At 46.3% G+C, this 27,634-nt stretch overlaps 1 protein-coding gene across 5 annotated transcripts in view; it reads right to left on the reverse strand.

Annotated features, from left to right (window-relative positions):
- Positions 1-1,665: 1,665 nt before the first annotated feature.
- The window catches only part of GLB1L2 (galactosidase beta 1 like 2), a 44,631-nt gene continuing 18,662 nt past the window's right edge, over positions 1,666-27,634 (reverse strand). For all 5 annotated transcript variants that reach the window (XM_084784195.1, XM_084784192.1, XM_084784193.1 and 2 more), the window contains 14 exons: positions 19,855-19,947; positions 17,440-17,521; positions 13,202-13,272; positions 10,241-10,325; positions 8,947-9,084; positions 8,302-8,382; positions 7,668-7,774; positions 6,946-7,086; positions 6,598-6,669; positions 6,296-6,374; positions 4,619-4,706; positions 4,195-4,306; positions 3,721-3,837; positions 1,666-3,458 (listed from right to left, as the gene is read on the reverse strand). In XM_084784195.1, the coding sequence (XP_084640321.1) occupies positions 3,372-3,458; positions 3,721-3,837; positions 4,195-4,306; positions 4,619-4,706; positions 6,296-6,374; positions 6,598-6,669; positions 6,946-7,086; positions 7,668-7,774; positions 8,302-8,382; positions 8,947-9,084; positions 10,241-10,325; positions 13,202-13,272; positions 17,440-17,521; positions 19,855-19,947 (1,353 nt within the window). In that variant the 3' untranslated portion in view covers positions 1,666-3,371. The remainder of the gene's footprint in view (positions 3,459-3,720; positions 3,838-4,194; positions 4,307-4,618; positions 4,707-6,295; positions 6,375-6,597; positions 6,670-6,945; positions 7,087-7,667; positions 7,775-8,301; positions 8,383-8,946; positions 9,085-10,240; positions 10,326-13,201; positions 13,273-17,439; positions 17,522-19,854; positions 19,948-27,634) is intronic.

The raw sequence follows: 27,634 nt of genomic DNA on the forward strand, positions 1-27,634 counted from the left end.
CAGTTGTAATTCTCCTCAGCCCTGCCTTATTTTATTCACATTTATTAATTGAACCATCCAACAAATATTCACCAGATGCCTGCTATGAATAAGCGTTCTTCTAGGAACCTGCACATAGCAGGCTTCGTGGCGTTTACCCACCAAATACAGGAGACAAACAATGATATAATGCAGCATTTCAGGTGTGATGTGCTATAAGGAAGACAGCAGAGCTGTTGGGGAAGATGGGGGTGGCGGGGGGCAGGTAGCAGCAAAAGGGCCTGGGGCTCCATAAAGTACAGCAAGAAAGGCCTCCCTCATATGGGAAGTCGGAACAGAACAGCAGCTTGCCACTGTGCAGCTGAGGCAGACAATCCTGACAAAAGAGAAATGTCCCCAACTGCAGAGTGTTTCCCATACCTCCAGCTCAGCAAAATAAAAAGCAATGAGGCTGCAACTGATTGGGCCAGGGAAGGGTGTGGGCTGGGGTGGGAGAAAGAAAGCCTAGAATCATCTGCCCTCCGAAACCAGGATAAAGCTTTTGCTTTCTACTCTAAGTGAAATTAGGAGCCACTGATGGAAGTGACCTTCAGGAAGAGCCACTTTGCTTCCTGTGCTGAGGACAAATGGGCCAAGCCAGGGACTGGGGAGGCAGCCCCTGCCATAAACCAGGTACAAGATGATGGCGGATGGGATGAGGACACAAGTTCTGGAGCAGAGAGAAATGACTGCATCCCAGGCATGCTGAAGGAGGGGCTGGGTATGGAATGAAGAGACAGGGACCAAACCAGGAGAGGTCACATGAGGGTAAGTGGAGTTCTGCTTCTCACCTTGTTACGCACACTCAGCAGACAGTGAAGGTCAGCTGTCTGTGTACCTGCCACAAGGATGGGAACAGACACTGCACAGACACTGCAGATTACTGGTGTCGGGGTCCTGCAGGTGTGACCCCCCACACAGTGAACAGACAAAAGAAAGAATGAGTGAGCCGGTGCTCAGAGCATTTGATGTTGGTAAACAAGAGCGACTCTAGAGGGACTGAGATGGGTCTGGAGGGGCAGAGATGAGGCTCTCTGGCCCACAGGATCCTGGTCAATTCTGGAGAGCTAAGGTCGGCTGGCACGTGCTAGGGAAGCACAGAAAATGTGCTACAGAAAGACCTTATCTCAATACATACCCGATCTTGTATGCATAACACTAACTCCGGGACTTCTTCACACCCTTACAGAAGGATGCTATGTCAGACTCCTTTACATTCCCTTTGCCTGTCACACTTCCCAGCACAGCCCTGCTTAATACAGCTTTGCAGAAGCCCGCTCCTATGTAATGCAAGACAAAGTGACAATATGGCACTGCTCTCTGGCTCCGTTCAAGTAGCCCTGCGCTCATCTGCATCTTAGCCGGATGCTTGATATTCCAAGACAGCTCAGAAAGTACTGGCAGGAGTGGGTAAAATCGGGGGCTTTATCTGTCTCTGTCTTGTTCTTCAGGCATTTTCTACACTGTGCACTTGGAAAAGCTTCCCTTGAGATCGAGTGAGACAGTTCAGTGGGTAAAGGCACTTGCCAGCAGCCCTGACAATCTGAGTTTGTTCCCAGGACCTGGGAGAAGAGAACCAATGCCCATAGGTGGCCCCCAGCATAGTCACACATGGCACACACACATCTAACTTCCACAGACATGATAAACAAATAATTATCATGTAATTTTATTTTAAAACTTTAAGACAAATAAAGGGAGTTGGTATAAGCCTATAATCTCAAAACTTAGAAGCTGAGGCAGGAGAAGTAGAGTTCAAGGCCAATCTGGGCTACATAATATGACCTCATTGAGAGAGAGAACACAACCTCAATTTCTCAGGCCAAGTGGGACATGGGTGGTGCCCCCACAACTACCCACACGTAAGTTAGCTGGGCTTACATAGCTTACTTCGCTCAGTGGCTGTACACCAGCAGTAGCCCTGACTGCAGTGCAAACCCTGTCCTCGGTCACACTCAGGGCAGCCTGTTGGTCTAGAAGCCTCACAGTTGACTGCTCTCCATGAACCCATCTTCACAGGGCTTCTGTGCAGGCACTGTGATCATGAATGTGTATTGTTTCCTTTTTCACTATTTCTGAAGACAACCAGCTTGGAGCAGTACATGTCAAATATAATTTATGAAGAGAAACTATCTTCTATAGCTAGCTTGTATATTGTGGTTTGGCTTTCTAGAAAGTTCTTTACTCTTAACCACCAACATGGACTGCTCTTTGTGCAATGACATTTCAAGGAAATTGAAAGATACCATCAGTATCTGGATCCTTAAGGGTCACCTTCTCCCATGGCTCAGAGTGACACAGACAAGCTGGGACACCCACAAAGAAGGGTTTCTTCAAATCTATTGTTTCATTGAAATTTAGAATGGCAAACTCAAGCCAAGCCATTGCACTTGACCTCGAGAACAAGAGCATTTCTTCTGGACTGAGACATCATAGCAGAAGGCTGCCTTTCCTCTTCCCTGCTGTTGGTCAGGAAGGAGAAGCAGAGTGTTGAAAGAATCAGCTGAGCTGGAAACAAGGCCAGTGCTAGACCTGAGGGCTGCAGCTGTCTCCAGATTCTACTTGGTGGGGGCAGCTGTGCAGTGCCACTTGGCTGAGCCTTCTGCCATTCCCTTCCTGAGAACATGGATGTGAGGTGGTTTCTGCTAAAACCCCCAGCTCCTCCCCTGGGAAGGCTGTCCCTCCCTCAGTGACACTCCTCCTCACTGAGGACAACAGCAAATGCTCTCTCCACTTAGGAAGATGAGTACAGAGCATGCCTGTTTTTCTTTAGGCTCAGTTTATCAACTGAGTGAATGTAGTAAGAGACAGAGTGAAAAGGAAAAGACATGTGTTTCTTCCACATGTCTAGAACTCGCAAGAGGAAAGTCAAAAACTAAAACAAAGCTGACTCAAATAAGACCCCTTCTCTCTTTGTTCTACAGTGACAAACCCACAAACTCAGGAGCACAAACAGGCTATGTAGAATGCAGCCACGCCACACTGGGAATGCTCGAAAAGCCTACCAGTGAGGCTTTCACTTCCAGAGGAGGACGGTACCCACAGAGCTTCAGCACCCTCTTTGAAGGTGATAGAACTACATTCTCCACCCTCAGAGACAGCTCTATGGCCTCCCCTGAAAGATCAGGGGAGCACGAAGGGCCCCATCCACAAAGCCTGGAGAGAAGCCATCTCTTTATGAGTGTGTCCCAGACAGTGCTACGCCATCTTCTCTTCAGTTCCCACAGGGTTAGGGTTTTGGACTGAGTTGACTATAGCCCTTCACTCCCTGAGGTTGCTAGTTCTGAAGCCTTCCCCTGTAGGAGAGGAAGGAAGGAAGCTGCCAGCCACACAGGAGCTGCTGGGACTGCTATTCAGTGGACATACTGGTTCCTGCCCAGGTGAGGGATATCAGTAGACTGTACAATGGAGCCTGCCATTGTCTCCTCGAAAATGATGACCTGTGGGAAAGAAGGGCTGGGCTGTGATGGGTGAGAGAGCTCTGAGAGAGCAGGATCAGAAGGGGTAGGAATGAGGCAGCAAGGGGGTGCTGGGGTCAATGTACACTCATCACTGGCCAAGGAAAAGGGAAGGATGGGGAGGCTGAAATACCCACCCTCTCCTACTCGCTGGCTGAGCATTGCAGGGGCAGAGAAGCAGCTTGACAGCAGGGGTGGGGAGAGAGATGCAAGGAAAAAGGAAGTAGTCTAGACGTAGTCCCACCTTGTTGAGGCCTTTGTCCAGCCAGACGCCTGGGAGGTAGAGAGTCTCCTGAGGTCCTATGTTCCAATAGCGTCCAAGGTTGTGATCGTTGACCAGTACAACCCCCTTCACCCAGCCCTTCAAACAAAACAGGGAAGGCCGCGCCTTAGCGTGGGAGATACCCACAGTGAGGTGCAGACTATGTTCCTGAGAGCCTGAAGGGAACCCACATTAGACATCCATGGAGGTCAACCCCCCCCCCACTGCTGAGCCTCCAAGACAGTTTCCCCATCAACCTCAGATTGTCCATAGGAGCCCACACATTGGGAAGTGGCTCAGCTCTGAGCTCATTCCTCTGACACGCCCCCTGACACAGGGTCCCTGTCATATGGGGCAATATAGGGCCCACGTGTTACAGAGAACTCCCGTTCAAGCCAACTTGCCTCAGATCCCTAAGAAACTGAGAGAAGAGGGAAGGAAACGGGTCCTACAAACCTCTAACTTCAGGAACGTGTCAGAAGGGTAAATGCCAACCGACAAGGCACCCAGGAAGAAAGCAGGAAAGGTGGGTTCTTTGGGAATGGCACTCCACTTGTTCATGTCGAACCTGAGGACAGGATGTAAGCAGGAAAAGGGGGGAAAGACCATCTCACATCTGCTTCCAGACCGGTGTCTAGTTCCTACATACATCCCTTCCCCTGAGCAAGGCCCCAAGCCCACCCACCCCCAGCCAGGTCATAGGATGGCAGCAGGAGAGCAGGATGGGTATTTCCTAACCTGAAGCCATGGGTTCCAGTGCTGCTCCAACCCTCAATTTGGTAGGTGCCTTTGGCCTCTGGGTCGGTTTACAACTCTGAGAGATCCTGGCTCTTGCTACATATTAGCTATGACCTCATATATCAGACTCACAGGGACCCACCTCTGAAAGAACTGCTTTGTCATATTCAGGCTGTAGATTCTGAAGTCTTTCAGAGGGTTATTATTCAGATAGAGATTTCCAATTAAACCTGGAGAAAGTGGGAAAAGAAAAGTAAGCAAGCCTCAAATCAGGAGACAGGTGACATAGCCTCAGGCAGGACATATGTGGATATTTCAGGAAAAATGAAGCAAAGGTTTTCCTAAGGCATATGCAGCCTAAGGTGCTCTAAAGCCTCCCTGGAGATAGCGCAAGTTTGGCAGGAGACAAGACCACTGTTTGACAAGCCCCAAGATTTGTCATAAACAGCAGTTCATCCAAGGACAGTGACAGAACTGAGATGTCACGGTGGGTAACATCTGGCTTCTGGCTTCTTTCCAAGGAAAGCTGTGTTTGGCTAATGGTGACAGAAAGCCTAACCTTGTGGTACTATGAGGGTCTTCAACTAAGAGACCTGGTGACTCAGCCAGAGAGAGACCCTCCATTCAACCTAAGAGTAAAGATGGCTGCAAAAACATCCAGATGTCGAGCAGCTAAGAGCATCACGAAGGTGCTCCTCAGCTGCCCAGCACCTTAGGGGTGGAGACGGTCAGGCCTGGAGCAGCCTCTGTGGTACGGACAAGCATATGAGCATATGAGCTGCAAACACTCAACTGGCCCAGAGAGCAGGATTCTGCAGATGGTCAGGGTATACTCAGTTCAGAACCCATGAAAATAAAGACTGGACAGTCTGATGGGTTTTTCTAACTCCAGAACAAGGTCAGATGGGTCCAGAGAAGGACACCTAAGGGAAGCTATAAGGCCCGTGGAGAAATACTGGAGAAGTGCAGAGGGTCTAGGGTGGTGGCATAAATGGATCTTCTGGAGAGGAATCTCAAGGAGCTGAGGCCACATCGCTTTCTGAGTGGGTACCAGAGGCTTTCAGCTGACATCCTGATGAAGGGAGAAGTGAAAGTTTCCTCTACCGCAAACGCAGACGGAGGAGGGAGAAATGGAATGCCATCAACCTCCTCACATAGGAAGAGCTTATTTTCTCTTAGTCCCCTTCTGATACTGCCCTGGAAACCACCCAAGAAAGGGACTAAAAGCATGATGAGTGCGGAAGCCAGGGACAGGGGCAAGTGTGGTGGAGGGATGGTCCTAGAGGGCCTGACAACAAAGTGCAGTCTGCCCATTGCCTGTCTGCCCTCCTCCTGAGCCAATAAGCACTGCCTGTGAGTTTTTCTGAGAGAGATGAAGACAGAATTCAGTTTGAAGACCCGAGAAGGCAGGGGCTCCTGTATTATTCCACGGGCTCCAGCGCATCCCCACTCCTTGCTCTTTACCCACAACCCGGCAAGCAGAGAGGCCCATCCCAACCAAAGTGATTCAGGATAAAGAAAGACTAAGAGGCCAACTCAGCGCTTATGGAGGTTCCTCCGGGGACACAAGGACCATAGAGTTAGGAAGCACTCGAGGGGAAATGGCCAAACCCTCCTGACCCATTAGCCAGTACAGGCAGATAAACCAGGCACTATCTCCCTTCAATAAACCTCCATGAACCCCACCTTCCTGAAAGGGGCCCCCAGATCCACCTCCCTGAAAGGGGCCCCAGTGGCCTGTTGATAAGCTCGATGATGAGCAGATAGAGGAGTCTGGGGAGTGGTGACAGCTTTTCTCCTGGTCTGTACTAGGACCCACCTTTGCGCTGACTGTCAATGTTATTTCCGTAGTTGACTCGCCCACGATTCTCCACCAAGATCCTCAGCACGGTGTAACCCTGCCGGGAGCACAGTGGGCAGTTATCACCACCGGAGAACTCAGCTACACCTGGGGATCTCCGCATTGCCCAGTCATTCCCTATGCTCTGACAATGGGAGTGAGGACCCCCAACTGGCCAGAAAGCTAGGTGTGCCATTCTTCTTTATAGATTCTAACTAAGTTGCCTCCTGGCTTCCAGATCTTCCTCTTTGACTCCTACCAAGTTCCGTAGGATAACAAACCTGGGTCAAGGGGATGGTAATCTTCGTTGTTTTGTAGTCCAAGAATCCTATGGATACTCTATTCAAAAAGACCTGCCAAGGGGAGCAGATGAAAACCATGGTCAATAGGAGGAAGGTAAGAAGAGCCGCTGCTAAAGAAGAAAAACAAGTCTCTCCGTGGTTACTGAAGAAGGCAGGGCATGCAGGAACGTGAACACCACAGTTATGAGGAAAAGATCAGGAGAACTCCAGTTATCATAGATAGCCAATTTTACACGCTGGCAACAGCTGATCCTGAAGGCAGAAAATAAGGTATGCACTGCCATGCCTGGTCGCTACAAAGTCCGGAAAGTTCAGAGAGGCTCCTACCTGTCCTCTGTCACGCACAAGGCCACTGAGGACGCCAGATGAAAAGATGGTGGTCTCATACAGGACATACCCAAAGGCCTGCCCGTTACCGTTGTTTATTGGTAAGTTCTCCATGTTGATGGGTAGCTCAGACTTGATTGGCTACACAAGACACAAGAAGGCACAGGAGTCAAGCAGCTTCTAATTCTAAGTTTTTACATGAGCAGCAAGGACATCAGGGACAAGATGCAAGGGTTCTCCGGCCTCTTTTTTTTTCTTTTCTATTCTACCTTCTTACTAGCTTAAACTAATGGCTCCTTAGAGACACAGAAATAAGGACAACAGGGAAATAGATTTCACTAGAGTCCTACAAATCTACTGGAATTCTTAAGCCACCATCATGTCATGGAATCCTGAGGCCAGCATCACAACAAAATAAACTGATACAGGTGCCCCCTTTCCTCTCCGCAGGGGAAGAACCATCCCTTCCTCTAGTCCTTACCCTATTCATGACCCAAATAAAGGCCCACCCCTGAGGCTAGAGGGGAGACCCCAAGTTCAAGCTCTTCTGTTCCCTCCCATTTCCCACTCCAGCACCACTGGATTCTCTTCACTCAGTTCTCTGCTTGGGTAGAGACCTCAATGCCACTGAGTAGCTTTGCTCACCCCAGAACTCCATTTGGAAGGTTCCTGCATTCTGTCTGCTTGGTAACTATCCCTGATGCCCAGCCTGCAGCACTTACCTCATCAATGAATGCGAGAGCATCCCACAGTGATATGTAGAAAGATGGTCTCATTGGCTCATAGGCCATCTTAGGCATAAGCTCAGGTGGAGGAGGCGGAGGGACATCTGCAACAGGAACATGGCCCTCCCTTAAATTGTCAATCATGACTGACTGCATCCTCCAGCCTCGTACCCACAGCCAAATGTACTCCTCATCTTGGCACCAATATCAACCACAGGACCAACTCAGTGCTCAAACTGCTCTAAAACATGAGACCCTGGCCAGAGCAGGACTTCTTCATGTCTTCTATGTGGCATAAATAGGCTTAGCATGAGTCAAACACAAGAGGCACAGTATGACGAAAATAGTCTCTCAAACCTTCTTTGTCTAGAATGTTGGTTTTATTATTTACTTTTCATTTATTTATTTATTTGGGTATTTACTTATTTATTTGGGGCAGTGGTCAGAATTGAACACAGGGCCTCATGCTGAGAAAGACGTCTACCACTGAGATGCCTTTCTTAGTAGTCTAGGGCCTTCTTGAATATGGATCAGCTGGAGTTGAGGGAGGATACAAACATGGCACAAACTCAGGGGCTCATGACAAAAGCAAGGGCCCCAGTGGTTGTTTGAATCTGCTCTTTATTTGTACCTGAGAAGGCTCCAAAGAGTTCTCGAAGCTTGGTGTATTTGGCAGTGTAATCTCCAGCCTCTGTCAATACAGCATCATAGTCTGCAAGACACCCATGGACCCTTCAGTCTCTCCTGACCCCAGAACAGTACGAAGGAAAGAAGAAAACAAAGAAGGAGGAGGAGGAGGAATTGGGATGGGGAAGAGAGTCCTCAGACCAGCAATTTTGAAAAGAAACACCAAATTATGGTAGGAACTAAATACTACAAAAGTGCCCATGAGCATGGCATGATACTAAATTTTTGACTGCAAGTAGATAAAATGATGCATCTCTCCTACTCCCTGTGAACTCTAAGAGGGAGGGGCCAAGATCACACCTTCTCAAGGGTCTGAGAGGGAGAAAGGCTACCCCCACCCCTCTCACTCTAGAGTTGCCTCGCCTCCCTTGGTCCTGAAAACAGCTGTCTCAGCGGAGCAAGCAGGTCACAGGGACCTTCTGCTGCAGAAGCTTAGGGGAGACAGTCAGATAAAGCCTTCATCTTCCCTGGACATTTCACAGCCAAAGGCATGACAGGACCCAGAAATTGTCTCTAAAGGGTTCTCCATCAAAAGCGCCAGCCCCACAAACACTGGAGAGCAACAGGGAGAGCCGTTGAGGATACTTGCCATAGCTGGTGACATCAGCCTTGTAGTCATTAAAATGCATGGCTCCACTGATGAAGCCAAAATTGGTGCCTCCGTGGAACATGTACAAGTTGATAGAGGAACCAGATTTGATGATGGCAGACACTGTTTTGAAGACCTCTTCAAAGAGAGCACGGAGGAAGGATGTTTAACGTTAGTCAGAGCTCAAGGAAAGCCCCAAAGAGGCCTCTTGTTCCTTCACATCCCAATCCCCACAAGGTCACTTCATCACCAGGTCATTCAGCTTTCCCTGGACAACCTGTAGCCAGTAGGCTGTTTGCATCCCACCAGACAGCATGTTTCCTAGTGGCTAGTCTGTCCCTAGGAAATGCAAAAAGCTTGGATCCCATTACACAATAGTCCTGCCCATGTCCCTAATTTTTCTCTTAACTAGGAAACAGACCAATGATATTCAAGGAGAGTATCAGACAACAAAATAAAAGATCAGTTAATATGTATTTGTGTGACATATCCAATAAATATGAACTTACTACTGTCTTAGAGAACTGGCAAATTTAAAAATTATTTGAATACTCAGTGCTGATGAGTCTACAGGTAATGAATATTCTCATTTCATAATGGCCAGTAGGCTGCTATAGTCTTTTCTGAGGAACAGTGGTAAATACATATAATAAAACTGTATTGATGGACCAATTTATTCTTTATCATAATGAAATATATGCCAAGTGTACAAAACTTCAAGGATGCTTGCTTAAGTGGTATTCAATTAACAAAAGTCAACTGTAAGTAATCAGTAAGGAACTGGGTCACTAAACGATGGTTTAGTCATCAATACAATGGAGCTCTTCAAATTATTTAAGACAGTGATGTCTGATTACACCAAGCATTCCTATGTTCACTAGTATAGGATGGTGTGTGTGGGTGTGTGTGTGTGTGTGTGTGATCAATCTGTCTCTAGCTCTAATTGTATTACACAGATGGAGATACACTAAGAACTTCCTGTACTGTTCAACACAACACAATGTTTGATCTGGACTCAGGGACTTTTATTTCTTCTTTAAATTTCACGGCATTTCCTAGATATTTATAATAAGCATGTGTTACCTTCCCAATTACAAAAATCACAGAAAAGCAATGGTGAAGGCCCTATTGTTATTTCATGTCAAGTTTCTGAAATACCAAGAGCTGAGAATGAATTCAAATGATCCTAGAAGCCTAGCATCCTACAACTCCATACACAATGTCAGGGAATACAAGACAGACTCTTACCCAGGGTCAACATATGTATTAGACTTAGACAAAGTAAAGTACTTACCAGAGGAATCCAAGATATTGTGGGAGCCACCCCATGAGTCAAACCACCCTGTCCAGTACTCCATCACCATCTTGGGTTGAATCCCCTGGGTACCACAAAATTAGAATTAGGCAGGCAGGCTGATCAAAAGGGAAAGAGGGGCACGTTCCTTTGTCCTACATGGCCATCTACTTCTTGCCTGAGAGGCTTGTAGGTGCACATCATAGAAAAAGATCATTCACCCATCCCTTATGGCCTCATCACCAGCTGGTATGACATGGAAGAGGTGCCCAGAGTTGGTGTTTAATGGGCTTTCGATGTTGCATATAACCGATATTAGCAAGGACACACAAGCATCTGCTCAAACTAAGCTTTCATCAGAATCTATCACATGACTTGGATGGCCTTTCCTACAGGTTGGGTTGCACTGTGGCTCAAGACAACCTTTGCCAACCAGGGAAGAAAGAAGAATGTCCTATCCTGGATGAGCACATCTGAGAGCCACACCATGGATGCAGACACGCCAGTTAGCGCTTCCCTGTATCTGGGAGTCACCAGGCTTCAAAGCGGGTTTTCTTTTAAGTTCTGACTTAAACAGCAGTTCACAAAACTATGCCAGAGAGTCAGATCCTGGCAAAGCAGCTACCCATGGTGCAAGCTCTACAGCTGCACTCTGGAGTCATACCTTGGCTAGTCTTAATTATTACTTCCGAATACTGAGGTGACATCTGCTCTCTCTAAGCCTACGGAGATCATTCTGGGACTGTGCTTGGCTCCACCATGTTTGCAAAAGCTGTAAACACCTGGGCATGTGTAAAAGACTCATCTGCTAAGATTATAGGCTCTGAGCCAGGAAGCTTTCTCATTTGTTCAGTGACAGCTGATTAAGTATCCTCTCTCAGGGCTGGCCTGACATTCCAAACTGCATAAAAGTCAACAGAACATATTCCAGAGAGATGGGCATAGTTAATGGTTCATGGCATAGAAGGTAGCAATTGCCCCTAGATAAAAGCCCAACATAGCCACAAGATTTTCTTATTAGCAAGCTGGTGGCTTTGTTATTCTTTATAAACCATCCACATTCCAAAATACAGCATACTATACACACATTCAGTCACCCAAAGGGAGAGGCAGAGTCTAATTACTAAATCCCCAAATCTCCAGGGCCAACAGTGGGCTTATTTATATAAGGGGTCTGCGGTTCGGGGAGAGGGTGAATGTCCACCCTGGACCAAGTTGTCTTCCTCCCGAATGTGGTGCAGCCAAACTGACCATCTTCTGAGTACTTCATCCCTTTTCTGTCTATCTCCTTGACCACAGATAGCAGGAACAGTAGTTAGCATGCAGGCTCACTAGGAGAACTAGATGAAATGATGCATACAAATTCATATATGCAGAAATACTCCAGAATCTATATAGTTCTAATGAGTTACCTTCCTCACTGAGCACATATTTAAGGACTATTGGGTAACCCCAAAATTAACCAGTGCTGGGGTCTATAGTGGCCAATCAATGAAGCCCTTTAGACAAAACCCCTTCTTTAAGGAAGGGCAGACGCTATAGGCCATACGAGAGAGTACTCCAGAGCGCCATTCTGCTGGTAGGCCAGCCAGCCCAACAGCACTAGCATGCAAGTTGTCTATGGGTCAACATCAGACCCTCCGTCCATCACCAGTGCTGTGAGGTGCTTTTCAAATCTTACTCTATTCAAATCCAGGTTCTCATTACACCTGGTCAACTAAAGGAAAAACAGAAACAAAGCAGAGCCAAACAGTGGCTCCAAAGTCCCCACAACAGAGTGACCAAGTAGGTCTTAAGCAGCTCCCAGGATCTACCTGTGGCAGTATCCCTTGGCAGCACTCAACTGCAACTCTGCTTAAGCCACTTTGAGACTCTATCCCTTCCCGAGTAGATAACAGACTCCACAGGGGCAGAAGCCCAGTGATCAGCATGAGGTAAGGCAGGCCATGTACCGCTACAGACAGAGAAGAAACCTAAGACATGCTAGCAGAAAGAAGATGAGAAGAAGGGGCTCCACCTGAGCCCACACATGGACATGTGTAAGCCCTTCCCTCCGAGAATTCTACCCGAGACCAGGCCTGCTCTCCACCCAGGAGCCTTCCTACCCACTCTGGCCCCCACCTACACTGCAGGAGTTGCCACACAATACATACATACTCGCCTTACGGGGTACTGCCTGTCATGATGGCTTCATGAGTGTACCTGTGGGGACCATCCCTACTTTGAAAGGCCAACAGCTGGAACAATCTACTCAGTGGACCACAAGTATGGCCACCCTATAGGCCCAGTATCCCCATAGGCATCTATCCATTGTGGATACACTCTTTCAGTTTCCCTTTAGGCTGAGGGCCGTGGCAGATATGCAATTGGTGGGGACAACCTGGGGCATTCACACCTTCCATTAAGCCAGGCTAAGACAAACTACCTGTTCTACACATGGGATATAGCTCGGCCTCAATCACATCTGTCTATTTTAGGAGAGACACACAAACTAGAGACATCAGCTAGAGTAGGGCTGTGTGTGAGCATCAGTCTAAAGGAAGCTGAAATATACCCAGAGATTGCTCTCTTTTCCTGACCTGGAATAAGCCAGGCCTTCTGTCTTGTGGTTAACAGGAACATTTCCAGTGCCAATAAAGCCATAAAGGTTAAGGTTGGATGCCTTCTATAGTGCAGGATGGAGAGGTGCCTGTTCTCTCTCAAGCTCTCAAAGCAATTCTGGGGCTTGTGGCGTCCATAAAAGCCAAAATCTTCAAAAGGTGCCCTTCTCATGAGACCATGGCACACTTGGATGGTGCCAGTTTACACACCAAAACTCTAGAGCAGGATTTCTAAGCTGCTTCCCTCCTGGCCATGAGGCAAGAGGCTGGGAGAGCTAAGAGCCCTTCTACCCCATCACAGAACTCTGGAATCCCTGCCCTCAAGCTAGAAGATCCACACTGTCCCTTGGGCCGGACCTACCTGAATAGATAAGAGAATACTGTTTAGTGTCTTCAGCTCCTCTTGTGACTGTAAGTTGATGGTGGCCAGCACTGGGACGACAGCGGAGAAGGAAACAAAGCACAGTCTTGAAGGCACAAAGGCTCTCTGAATCACCTGCTAAAAAAGTTAGTGCAGACACTGCTTCCCGCCTCCCATTATACATCTGTGCTTGTGATGCCAAAAGACCTGCCTATATTGTTATTCCTAGAAACTACCATTCAATACACCAGAGCTCTACACAGTACCCCAAATGCAATGGCAAATGTCTTTGTCTCCAAGGGCAATGATCTTAGTGAACTCATGCCTCATTTCTTGACAAGGACTCACTGGCTACTCTATTCCATGCTGTGTTTATTTTAAAAGTTTAATCAGTATTGTATACAGTTTTCCATAAGCAAAATGCATGCTCAAGAATAATGTTACTGCTAGTTAGCGGCTATGACTCTGCCAGAGCCACAGCCAGCTGCAGAACTTGACTCGAGGGACCCTTGCCTGTTACTGTCCACTTGAAGGGTCACTTTCAGACCAATGAGCTTAGGAGTAACTAAGACAGGATGGCCAGCCCCAGCCACTGTCTAGAATCTCTGGCCATGGTAACCCTAAAGAAAGCTGAGGCTGGGAGGGTACAAAAACTTCCCTCATGGTCCACAATCTGTGAGCAGTAGAGTAGGGCTGCGGACTCAGGCCCCTACCCACCCCAAGCCACCATCCTGCAATGTCACTGTCCTCCAGCAACCCACCCGGGAAGACCCTGTACCTAGAACCTCCCCTTTCTTTTTTCCATTCTTATTTTTAATTAATTTATTCAGATTACATCTCAATTGTTATCCCCTTACTTGTCTCCTCCTATTCCTCCCTCCCTCCCTCTTTCACCCTATTCCCCTCCCCTAGGTCTGTGGCAGAAGGGGACCTCCTCCCCCACCATATGTTCACAGCCTATCACGTCTCATCCTGGTAGCCTGCTTATCCTTCCTCTGAGTGGGTTAGCCATTCCTTTCAGGAAGCCTGCTTGAAAGTAACCATTAAATCTCTGAGTCAACCAATGCTCGGAGCTAGCTGACCATACATACGCAGCTACGTCATCTTGTAATCCTAACACTACATCAAATTCAAGAAAGAGATGAGGAAGAATGCAGAAGGGATGTGAGCAGAAGCAAGGTGCCAAGGGAATGCTGGGAAAGTGAAAAAACACAGGGGGGCACAGCAGGGGCCCAGGCCAGGTGGCAGATTTGTTTCTTTCTACCAGATCCCACAAGTCCTTCCTTCCTTCACTGTGAGTGCCAGGAAGGGGCCCCGCCTCCCTCTGCACACATCCTTCCGCCTTGCTGTCAAGCCTCCTTTGCACTTGAGTCCATCCCCTCAGTGGGGCTCACATGCTCTTAGAAAACAATTCCCTGGGAACATGGAGGTGGAAAGAAGGGAAGACTGAAGGGTTCCTGAGCAAGGGGTTTCCTGCACCATCCTCACATCTGTTCCTCAAATACCTGCGCAAGAAGCGAGCAGCTCCTCTATAGGTGTTTGAAAACGGTCTCTCTAGACACTGACTGCCTAGTGTGACCAGTCTCCATGGCCCCGCTTCCCCACAGAAGGACTGCTGCTCACCTCCTGTACCCATCTTCACAGCTTCCCCTCCCCACAAAGAATATAAACAAGAAGTTATGGCAAGCAGAACAAATAAAATGCTTAAAAACAAAGGAGGCATTAGGACTGGCACTTGGGAGACCTCCACTGAGACCTCCATTAAGACATTGGCTAAGAGAAAGATGGAGGGACAAGGCTGGGGACAGACGTGAGGATGGGCTCCATGTGTGGCACATGCTTGTAGTCCAGTCAGCTCACCACTCAGCAGGGCAGAAGCATCATGAGTTTGAGAACAGTCTGAACTACACAGCATGAAAAGAGAAGGCAGGGATGGGGAGCAGAGAGAAGGATCCAAGATGACAAGAAAAGCAAATGGGATGGTGAGTCCACTGAGGGTGAGAACTGAGCACTCTGACTGGCCACCTGACTCACACCCCACCCGTGGACCTGCTGCCAAATGCACAATCACACTGAATTGCACCAGCAGGAAAGAGGAGGCAGGAGACCAGGGGAACCCCAGCCATCCACTAAAACAGGAGGACGGCCTCAGCATCCTAAAGCAATAGATACAGAGTCCAGTAGAAACAGGAAGGTGAAAGCTGGAATAAAAGGTTACGGTTCCAGATGGCTATGTCTGGGGAACTGGACGAGGAGGACGGTAGATTTCTTGATATGTATTTTAGTATTTTACCGATAGGCCACGTGAATGAATGCTTTAACTGTTTAAATTAAAAACCATCATTCAGGCCAATAGTGGCCTCGGGAGCCCACGGGTTGGAGCCTGAAGGGGAAGGTGGGTAGGAATGGATAGGGAATCTTCTAAGGCCTTTTAGACCTGTCTCCTGCCCATTGCCCCTTCACCTGGACCTTGGTAGCAAACATGAGTAGACGCTGCCACCTCGTGGAAGTAACAGGAATCACTACTGATCTATGCTACATTCACTCTGCTTGCTTGCTGTAGATAAAGAGCCCTTTCCTCTCCATCCACCCAGAGTTCATTCCCAGAAGCAACTAAGCCAGCTGCTCTGAGAGGGCTATTAAGACAAAAGTCCCCATCTACAAACAGGTCAGCCTACAGAGGGCAATATAAACAACAAAACAGACACAAGGAGGTGCTATGTCAGAGAAGCATGGCCCACAGAAAGCACCACTGTAACTGACAGGAGGGCTCTTCCACTTCCCTATGCATACACAGAGCATGCGCACATGTTTAATCACAGGTCATATGATACCGCAGAAGGCCCACAGAGCTCACTGCTGCTGTGAGATCGAGGACTAAGTTACACTAGCTATCCCAAAGGCTAAAAGGGAAGATGGAGCCAGGAGAGTAGGCTGAGCCTTGGGAAGGGTACATGGTCCAACAGGATGCTGAGAGAAAGCCTCGCTGCAAAGACGACCTGGGAGGCAAGCCATGCAGACTCCCTAAAGGCGTGCAGAGTCACTGAATCTGAGGTACTCTGTGTTCTTGAGGAGCAGAAAAGGAGCCAGGAGGGTAGAACAGAGTGGGAAAGGAGAGACACCTGGAGGTGAACTCAGTCAGTCATGTGTGTGGAGACTGAGGCATGCTGCCAGGGTGTGTTCAGGGTCATGTGTGTGGAGACTGAGGCATGCTGCCAAGGTGTGTTCAGGGCCATGTGTGTGGAGACTGAGGCATGCTGCCAGGGTGTGTTCAGGGCCATGTGTGTGGAGACTGAGGCATGCTGCCAGGGTGTGTTCAGGGCCATGTGTGTGGAGACTGAGGCATGCTGCCAGAGTGTGTTCAGGGCTATGTGTGGGGCTGTGAGAGCAGGCAATGGATGGGAGCTATGGAAGGGAAAACTGAGGAGGAGCACCCAGGGGTTGCTCTGTGAGGAGCCCACATGACCATTCTCAAAGCGTGTGCTTCTCTTTTCTCTGTGGAGCACGTGGCGCCCAAGCAGCAGAGCAGGATGATCTGGACTGTTTGCTGAGCTGTTAAAGACAGGGTCTTGCTATGTGGTCTTGGCTAGCCTGCAACTATGTAGACCAGGCTGGCCTCAAACTCATGACCCTCCTGTCTCAGTGTCCCTCGTGCTGGAATTACAGGCGTGTGCCTCAGGCCTGACTGCCTGGTTATGTTCTAAAAGGTGGGCCCCAATTGCTGTGCTGAGAAAAGGTTGTGGAGGGATTGGTGAAGTAAGAGGAGTTGGTGAAAACGGTGCTGTGACATTGCAGGTGCGAAGGGTGGCAAGAGCTGAGACGGTGGGCCACATTTGCATTCCGGATATATTTTGAAGAGAAAAGTAAAGACAAAAGGATGTGCCAATGGCTGCCATATTGGGCAGAAGTGGGCTGAGAATAACTGCAAGGTCTGGTGTACTTGAGAAGAAATGGAGCCTGCTGATGGGGCAGCCACCTGCAGCAGCGTGAGTGCTCTCTATGTGCTTAGCAAGAGCAAGGACCAGACACAGCTGGCCGGGTACTAGGGTGTTTGGGAGGTATTTGCTGAAAAGAAGAGAAATGGGCCATGTGAGGTACTGTGAACCCTATCACCCGTGCAGCCCAGAGTGCCAAGCCCGTGCTATGCACCGCGGGCACCAGAGGAACTCCTGCTCATATCTCAGACCATGCCCAGGGAACTGTGCCGAAGGGCGAGGCAGGCAGCCTCCTTCAGGTACCTCCTTCGACCACTCCATTTTGCAGGCCATCTTTGTTGTCTGAGGTCATGAGCATCTCTATGATGCCACGGTCTTCCAAGGCCTGTTTGGGGGATAAAGGGAAATTAAAGGCTGTTCATATTGCTCAGAGATCCTGCAAGGTCACTGCCGAAGCTCAGGTTGTCTACAGAGCACGAGAGAAAAGTGTAGGCAAAGCGTTTCTCTGTGTGTTATTTATGTCGACAATATTCAACAAAGTTCCAGTAAGTGCTTGGTTTCCAAGTGTGGCAGGGGACATGGCTGCTGAGTCTGACAGGCCTTGGTTGCTTCTGTAGGTCTCCTCAGCTTGAAGATACACAGAAGCTTACTCAGAGGCTGGCTCATGGGGGCTAGATGTCATGCTAACACATGGCGACTGCCTGCAGAGCTCTAGTGAGAAGGCAGGGTTGACAGTGGGACACTATGCCTTCCCCTTTGTCCACACCATGGACAAGCAGCCTGCCTCTCAGAGCCAGTGTGAACTTCATCAGTGTCAGGGGCAATGACGGCCCAGCCATCCCTCAGTGCCATGCCCATGGAATACTGGCCATGCCCAGAAGGGCTGAAAGAAATCCTTGGTGGACATAAATAAAACCCACTGCTTGAGGAGCAATGGAATTGCTGCCACTCAGAATAACTGCTAACATCAGGACATTGGCCAAGATGCTAAGCACCTTGACTGGCTCCTTCACATCCCAACTCTTAGGGATGACAAGAGATAGAGCATTGAATCCATGAGGAATATTGGTGAGATCCTGGACCTTAGTTTCTTCAACTACAGAACACTTAACTTTCTCTCCCCTTAAATTTAAGAGGCATTAATTTTTTACATTGCCCTTTAAAGGCCAATCACTATTTCCTAAGTTCCAGCCACCTGCCAAGCACAGAGCTCACACCCCCTCACAGAAGCCTTAGGAAAGGATATTTGGTATCCACTTTGCACGTGATAAGAGTAGGGTTCAGAAAGCTGAGGAGGTCATGCCAAGGTCATTCGATGCCATAGGATGCACATCTCTCCAATACCCCCCCCCAGGAGAAACTGCATAGGAAAGGATCCTCCCAAACTCTGCTGGCACGCTGAGCTCTGGGCACCACGGAAGTATGGCTGTGTAGACACAGTCCCCTAAGGAGCTACTCTCTACTCCTGATGCTCCTCAGGGTCCTCCTCTGCAGCTGCATCACTGATAAACAAGTGCCGGAGATGTCCCGATGCTCAAGGGAGTCTCGTGAGGACTGCAGCAAGAGAAGCTCTGGAGTCTGTGCCCAGCACAGGCCTTTTCTAGGTAACCCAAGACAAGGAAGTTAGATGCGTGCTCTGTCCAGGATGCGGACAAGGACTGACCTTCCCTTTTCCAGCTTGAGGAGTGCCACCCTTCCTCAATAGCTGGTACCCTACTGATAGCTCTCCTCCAGTCATAAGAAGGGGACAAGAAGAAAGAAACTAAATTGGAGCACTTGGGCTTCACTCTCCAGTCTGTGAGGACAAAAGTCATTCCTACATGGGAAAACTTAAGCTGAGGGTGACGAGAATAGATAAGCTGCCCAGACCATCTGAGCCAAAGATATTGACCTTTAGTCAGGCTAATCCAGAGAGTCCGTTTCCTACATCCTCAGCTCACACCACAGCCAGCTCTCCACAGTTCACTGAAACAAATGCCAATGACTCTATCCAAGTCGTTTGTTGATGACTTACTATATACCTACAGCAGTACCAGGCCACCTGATGTCACAGAATACAAAAGAGGCAGCCACTCCTTTTACCCCGCTTTGTAGAAGAGAACAAAGGAGCCGTAGGAAAACTGAGGCATTTGCTCAAAGTCTCAACTCTGAAGTGGAAGAAACCGGCTCTGGATGCCGGGCCTCTTTGCTTGTCCCTCTCTGTCGTGCCATGTGAACCAGCAGCTCTCAACAGCCCCCTCACTCTACAACCCACCGTCGTCTCACACCAAGATCACTGTAATGAGTGCAATATGTAGCTGGCCAGAGGGGTTTTTTGTTCTGTTTTGTTTTATTTTTGGGTTTTGTTTTGTTATATTTCCTCAATAAAATCTATGTACAACCACCAATCTGGCTTTATGCTAGGGTGAGGCAGACCACCCACAAAGCTTTCATCGGCTCCACTTCATTAAGGCAATCCCTTTACTCTTAGGCCCCGTGACATTATATGTTCACTATATCTAGCACGCTAAACTCAATCAATAAATGGTAAAAAAAAAAAAAAAAAAAAAAAAAAAAGAACAACTCTGCTGAAATGAACCATGGAGAAAATTTCGCTAATTAATAAATGGTATTGGGAGGCATGGTGTATTAATTAGAGAAATGTATTAGAGCAATGTGTCACAGCCTGTCACATGCTTCAGAGGAAGGACTGTGAAGAAATTAACTAGACGATCTTACCTTCTTGATGTAAGGCATGTACGCCCTGTCTTTGTTATAGGAACCATATTCATTCTCCACTTGAAAAGCAATGATGGGTCCCCCATGCTTATACTGAGGAAAGAGAAAAGCAGAAGCTACATGAGTAGTGCTAAGTGAACACCCATCACAATTTACTAGTACGCAGTACACAGAGAACAAGAGTCTCTGTAGGCTTTGGGTGTGACTGAGAGTGACGTCATCAGACACTGAAGTGAGGAACATCAGCCCATGTGCTCCCATGGTAACATCAAACAACCAGAGACTGACTAGAGCAGTTCTGGAAAGCAGCCTAGGACCTAACAACCAATCAAGAAACCACTGCATGTGATAGAGAGAAAACCAGTCACGTCCGTACTCAACCTTGGCCTCAGCTCTTCTATGGAATGCCTAAGAGGCAGCATCTCAAATTTCACCACCACCCCCAGCATGGAAGGATAAAATGAAACTCATTTACAACATCTGGTCTGTCTGTAGACCGCCTAGTAGAATGCCTTCTATCCTAGATGGCGTGGGACTCAGACAGGAAGTATCAGCCCAGTGTGGACCCAGGCTAGAAGCTGAAGAAGGCAGTGGTAGATGCAGCACAACGCCAACCCTGAAGAAGACTACAAATGTGTGATTGACTGGAGCAATAGAATTATGGGCCAAAGAATATGACAAACATCTAAGAAGAAACTGGAAGAAGACGCTTTGGTCATGGTGACTTGTAAAGGAAATCGGGGCTTGGGGTTAAGATGGGAGGCATGGGTAGGATATATTTCCAGGAAGTATAAGGGATTATATAGCTTCGTCCTGGGCTCATTTCCCAACTTCAAAACCCTATGGATCAGTAAAGGTCTTCCCTGACCATCTGCAGAAACAGGGAAAGATGACTGTGTTTTAATGCCTATTGCTCAACCAAAAGCCATGAGGCACACATACAAATAAGGAAACATGGGAGTTGGGAACATAATCCAGTGGAAGATGCTAGGTTTCCCAGCATGTGCCAGGCTCTGGGTTGGGCCCTCAGAACTATAAACCAAAATGGAGGGGGAAAGGATGGGGTTTGATTTGATGGAAAAAAGAAGGGGATGAGAGAGTTTTAGGAGGGCTTTGGTCAAAGAGCACATATATACATGTATGCGCAACATGTATTTCATATATGAAACTATAAAAGATACATAAATAAAAACATCTTCAGAAAAATCTAAAAAGAGCAACCATGTACATGCACACACACACACACACACACACACACACACACACACACACACCTGCAGATTTACTAGACAAAGTGGACAGCAAAAGTTGAAAATGATCATTTGAAGTTATCTACCTTAAGGGAAAAAAAAAAGAAAAATGAATGAAAAATGCGAATAGGGTCTAATGAACTTAGGTCACACAATTAATCAGACCAATGTGTTTATTCTTTGAAATGGAGGAGTAGGCAGAGGAAAGGAGGAAAGAAGGGAGGAGGAGAAGATGCCCGATCTGTAGATAAAGAGCTACAAGCAATTAATGGCTATTGAGAGAAGAAGAGTGAATATATGTGTGTGTGTGCTTATATATGTATATGTATATATATATATGTGTGTGTGTGTATATATGTATATATATGCATACATGTGTGTGTTTATATGTATGTGTGTATATATATGTATATATGCACATATATATATATGGCCAATAATTCTGGTAGGAGAAACATGGAAGGAGTTGGAGGGGGAGGGAATAGAAATCATATAAATGTAATAATTAGGTATAAAATTCTCAAAAATGAACATTTAAATTAAAAAAGGAAATATATAGAAAGGGTATTTGAAGAAATAGTGGCTGACTAGTCGTGGTGGCAGGTCCCTGTAATCCCAGCACTTTGGGAGGCTGAGGTGGAGAACCATGAGTTCAAGACCAGCCTGAGTGAATTGAGGTTAGTTTGGACTGCGTACAGAGCAAAACCTCGTCAAACCTCAAAAGCCAAAAAAAAAAAAAAAGGAAGGAAGGAGGAAGGGAAGGCCAGAAGAGGGAAGGCAAAGAAACAAGCGAGGGAGGGAGAGAGAGAAGGAGGGAAGGGCAGGGGGGGAGAAGAGAAATGAAAAGGAAAGGGAAAGGTGTAAAAAGGAAAGAATGGTTGAAAATCCCTCAAATTTGGGGAAAGCCATGGAGGGGTGTGTGTGTGTGTGTGTGTGTGTGTGTGTGTGTGTATACATACACATACATACATATATATGTTGCAAAACTTCAAAAATTCCTACTAGACTATTCCAGAGAGCCACATAGTAGTGTTTTACCAAAGCAAATGGTTGAAAATGAGAGAGAGAGAGGGGAAAGGGGGAGGTGACATATCATTTTACAAAAAGCTGTCAGTGAAACTATGAGGTAGAATCCAGCAAAAATCTGCAGGTCAAAAGACAGTGTACATTCAATACATTGAAAGAAAAAAAGTTGTTAACTGGGAATTCTCTATCTAAAAAAAAAGAAAGAATTTTCGGAAAATAAATGAAGACAAAGGAAAGATGAAGGAGTTGATTCCATCGCACTTAGTGTGCAGTTCGTTCCTCAAGTTGAAATGAAGGCTGTTAGACAGTAACCTAAGGCTATATAAAGTAGTGTTCCCCAGAAATGGCAAACGTAATATAAACAACCAACCAACTCTGTACCCGAAATAGCTTAGGACATATTTTTCTCTTGGGCAAGATAAATCATTTTCCAGAACAGACCATATGTTAGACCACAAGGCAAGTTTTAATTAATTTTAAAATACTGAAGTCAAACAAAGTATTTATTATAATTACAATAGAATGAAATAGAAATTAACAGTCAAAGAAAACTGGATAATGAAGAAATCACCATGGATAATAGCAAAACACTTCAGATAAATGAAAATGAAAGCTCAAAGCAAAAAAAATACTGATTAAATACAGGAAATTTACAGCTGTGCACATTTAAAAGATGAAACATCTCAAATTAACCATCTAATTTCATGTCTTAAGAAATTAGGGAACATTCCATTGTATACTTCCAGCATGGGGCATGACAAAAGTGAAGACAGAGGCTTCTGGCTGCCCAAGGTGCTTAGGGTAAGTGAGTGCTCAGCCCTCGATGGGACATTACAGCACTTCCTCTAAGGGTGGGGGTTGGGGGTGGAGGGTTTGGGGGGTTGGGATGTAGGGGGGGGGTGAGGCGCATATCATAGAGGAGAGGGCAGAAAGCTTAGAAGAGCCAGAAGACAGGGAGACAGGGAGACAGGGAGAAAGACTTTGAAGTGCTATCTTTAGGGAGTGGGACAACCATTGCAAAGCTAATCCTGTAACAGTTACAGTGGCCTACACTGGAGGTGCCCAAGATTGGCCGTCACAGGCAATCATTGGTAAAGAAGGGATCTCAGGGGCTACCCCTCCCTGCCTAACTATAAGCAACTGACAGATTCTAGAGAGAGACAATCATTGTTTTCAGTTGATCGCCAGGTTGCTATGCACAGTCCCAAACACAGGGTTGCACAGACAATCCTGGTTAAATTCAGTGTATAACAAAACAGGACAAAGTGAAAAGGCCTAAGTGTAGGAAAGGGGCCGGGAGGACAGAGGAGGTGTGGGTGTGAGACAAGAGACAGCGAGGTATGAGAGCAAAGACAACATGCTACATACACGCATGGAATTGCCTAAAAACAAGTTTAATCGAGTCACTAAAAAAAAAAAATAGAAAAGGAGAAACAAAGGTCTCAGAAGGAATGAAGTAACAGAAGGTAAGCCATAAATTTTTTAAGAGATGAGAAAAAGAAAGATAAATTACAGACCGAAGACCTGATTTTTAAAACAACTAAACTATAAACTGAAGAAAAAAAAAAAACTTTAGCTAAACCAAGAAAAATGGAAGACTCAACTAAAATCAGAAACTAAACGGTCCGTGACTACTAGTTTTATAGCAGTTATAAAAGAGGAGTTTGGCTGCCTCCTAAATCCCTAGCTTTATACCCACAGTTCTCAGCCCTCAACAAAGAAGCATATTTTTTGCAATGGGCAGTGGTGGTCAACACACAGGAAGTAAGTGACTATCGGATTCTCAGCCGTAAGTGAGAATTGTCATCATCCCCCCATGGCTCAGAGAAATCCCAAAACAGAAAGCAGGAAGATAGTAAGAGCCAGAGGTTTGGGCAGTTGCTATCTAATGGAGAAGAAAGAGTCGGTTCTCTTCAGGTGTACAGGCTGCCCATGCACTACTGGATGGCCCCAAGGCCGTACATATATGGGCAGTATTCATTGAATTGTGTTATTCCATCTTATACCCATCAGAATGGATAAGATCACAAACCCAAGTGATAGCTTATGCTGGCGAGGATGTGGAGAAAGGGGGAACACTCCTTCATTGCTGGTGGGAGTGCAAACTTGTACAGCCACTTTGGAAATCAATCTGGTGCTTTCTCAGAAAACTGGGAATAGGGATACCTCAAGACCCAGCTATTCCACTCCTTGGAATATACCCAGAAGATGCTCCACCACACAACAAGGACATATGCTCAGCAATGTTCATAGCAGCCTTATTTGTAATAGCCTGAGCCTAGAAACAACCTAGATGTCCTTCAGTTGAAGAGTGGATAAAGGAACTGTGGTACATTTACACAATGGAATACTACTCAGCCAATAGAAACAAAGAAAACCTGACATTTGCAGGCAAATGGATGGAACTAGAAATGATCATCCTGACTGAGTTAACCCAGACCCAGAAAGATACATACGGTATATACTCACTTATAATTAGACACTAGCCCAACAGAGATGTCCCCTGAAAGTCTTCACTTAGCCAGAGATTGGGCTAGATACTGGGACTTCCTATTGGGACTCCAGGTGAGAGAAGTAAGGGAGAATGGGGAAATAGAAGGATCCAGAGGGTCCTAGAAACCTACAAGAAGACCATTAAGGCTGGTGGATCGGGACCCAGGCGATTCCGCTCAAACTGCTGTAGCAAACAAGGACAATGCATTCAGTAAACCCAGAACCCATATCCAGATCTAGCCAATGGACAGCACATTCTCCACAGTTGTGTGGAGAGCAGGGACTGACTCAGACATGAACTCTGGTGCCCCCTATTTGACCACTTCCCCTTGGTGGGGAGACCAGGTGACACTCAGAGGAAGAGTAAGTAGGCTACCAGGAAGAGACCTGACAGGCTGTGATCTTACAGTGGGGGAGGAGGTCCCCTTCTGTCACAGACCTAAGGGAGGGGAATAGGCTGAAAGAGGGAGGGAGGGGGAACGGGAAGATACAAGTGAGGGGATAACAATTGAAATGTAATCTGAATAAATTACTTAAATAAAAAAGAGAGGGGAGGAGAAGCAATTGAGAGCAGGATAGGGCATGGGGTATGGCCACACGGGAGGTACAGAAGAAGCTGAAATAGGGAATGCAACTGCATAGCATCAAAATTAAACAACATAAATATGAAATACAAGTATTGTATTTTTAAAGAGAAATTTAAAGAACACTACACAAATTAAGTAACCTATGAAATCCATGAATTCCTAGAACTATAGTAAATCTATACTTCTATAGAAATATAGAAAAGGAAGATGCAAACACAGCTGTACTGGAAAGGAGTTTGGATCAGTAATCAAGAAAAGTCCAGAACCTTGGGCTTCACTGATGGATTTTATTTTTGCTTTTCTTTTAGTTTTTTTTTTTTTTTAACAAATTCTAACTATATAACACAGGCTGTCCAGGACCTAGCTATAGTCCAAACTGACCTTCAACTTACTCTGTAGCCCAGGATGTCCTTGAACTCTCAATCTTCCTGTTTCTGTCTCCCTAGCATTAAGATTATACTTAGTGTCTCTATTAACTGAAAGAAGAATTAACACCAACTGAACTTTAGAAATACTTCCTGTGTTATCCTGTGGGGCAGCACTACTGAGCCAGAGAACACTATAAACAACCAAACAAAAGCCTAGCCACCAGCACCCGAAGGGCCAATAAGCAGATTCTGTGAGTTTAAGGCCCACCTGGTCTACACAGTAAGTTCCAGGTGAGCCAGGGGTACAAAGTGAGACCCTGTCCAAAAACAAACAAGCAAACACACTACAAACTAATTTTGATTCTAAGGGATTACACACCAAGATTTAATTGGATTAAAGTTTGGGGTGTAAGGGTGAGTCTACATACAAAAAAACAATGTAAATTATAATCTGAAAATTAATGAAAAATTCACACAATTTCCATTTTATACAGAAAAAGCACTTGACATAATTCAGTAGATTTGAAGAATAAAAACATTAAACAAACTAAGAACATTAGAAAACTATGTCGGCATAATCAAGCTACATATGAGAAGCCCACGGCAACACCACACTCAGCGGTGAAAGGCTGGAACCGTTTCCTCAGCCCAAGACAAAGACTCACTCACTGATCCTGCTCAACACAGCTCCAGCCCTAGCTAAACATTAGTCAAGAGAACGAAAGCTCGCACAGATGTTAAACATTAAATCATTGCTTCTTGTACACACATGAACTTAATGCAGAAAACCATCAACTGCATAGACACACAACAGTCTGCTACAGTTTATGAACCGACTCAGAGAGCTTACATGGCGCAAAATCAACAATAAAAAATAAAGTCAGTTCTATTCCTATATACAGCCAATGCGCAATTCCAAATAGCATCAAAGAGAATAAAATAAGAATAAATATAGCTAAGGAAGTGAAAAACTGCAAATTGATACTTAAATAAAGTAAAGAAGATACCAATAAAGAAAGAGACTCTGCGTCCGTGGGTTGGAAGAGCCACCGCTGTTAAGTCAGTGCTGTCCAGTGATTTACAGATGCCACGCAGTCCCTATCACAACCCAGAGTTGTTGCTGAAATAAAAACAGATATTCTAAAATTCATCTGAACTCCAAACGGACCTAAGAGCCAGACAGTGCACAAAGGTAATAAATACAGACCTCACACTTCTGACTTCACAACTTACTACAAAGCAATGGGATACTGGCATGATGGCTTTGTCTACTGAAATTACTTTTTAATATTTATCGACTTTTAAGGTGTTCTTCATTCAATATATTTTGATCATATTCTCTCCCCTCTCCTAACTCCCCATAGCTCTTTCCTACCTCCCTACCCACCCAATTCCATGTTCTTTTTATCACTCCACAAAAAAAGAAAAAGAAAAAAAGAAAAAAATACCAAAGCAAGACAAACAAACAGAAAAGAAAAAATATACAATCCACTTTATGTTGTCCAACTATTCCTACGCATGGTGCCTGCCCTGGAGTGTGGTTGATATACCCAGTATCACTCAATTGAAGAAAACTGATTTTCTCTCTCCGAGCAATTGCAAAGAGCTTCTTGGTTAGAGGTGAATTCTGTGCCCACTTCCCCTCCTCATTCTGGGATTTTGTCTGGCGTGAGCTTGTATTTCTCAGCTGTAGAAGTTTCTGAGGTCCTATGTGCATCAGACCTCTTGTGCGTGTGGTCATCGGCCACTCCATTAGATGTATAATTTATATGGACATTTTCCCCATTTGGTAGGCTGCCACTGTGGTCAAATGATGGTGTCCTTTGCCATACAGAACCTGTTTGGCTTCATGAGGTCCCATTTAATAATTGCTGGTTTTGTGGGACCCCATAGCATAGGGGTCCCACCAAGAAAGTCCTTTCCTATGCCAATGAGTTCAAGTGAATTCTCTACATTGTCTTCTATCAGATTCAGGGCATCAGGTTTTACATTGAGGTCTCTGGTCCATTTGGAGTTGAGTTTTGTATAAAGTGATAGATATGAGTCTATTTTCATT

Source organism: Acomys minous (assembly GCF_964271855.1).
Source record: "Acomys minous genome assembly, chromosome: 5".
NCBI classification, from domain to species: Eukaryota; Metazoa; Chordata; class Mammalia; order Rodentia; family Muridae; genus Acomys; species Acomys minous.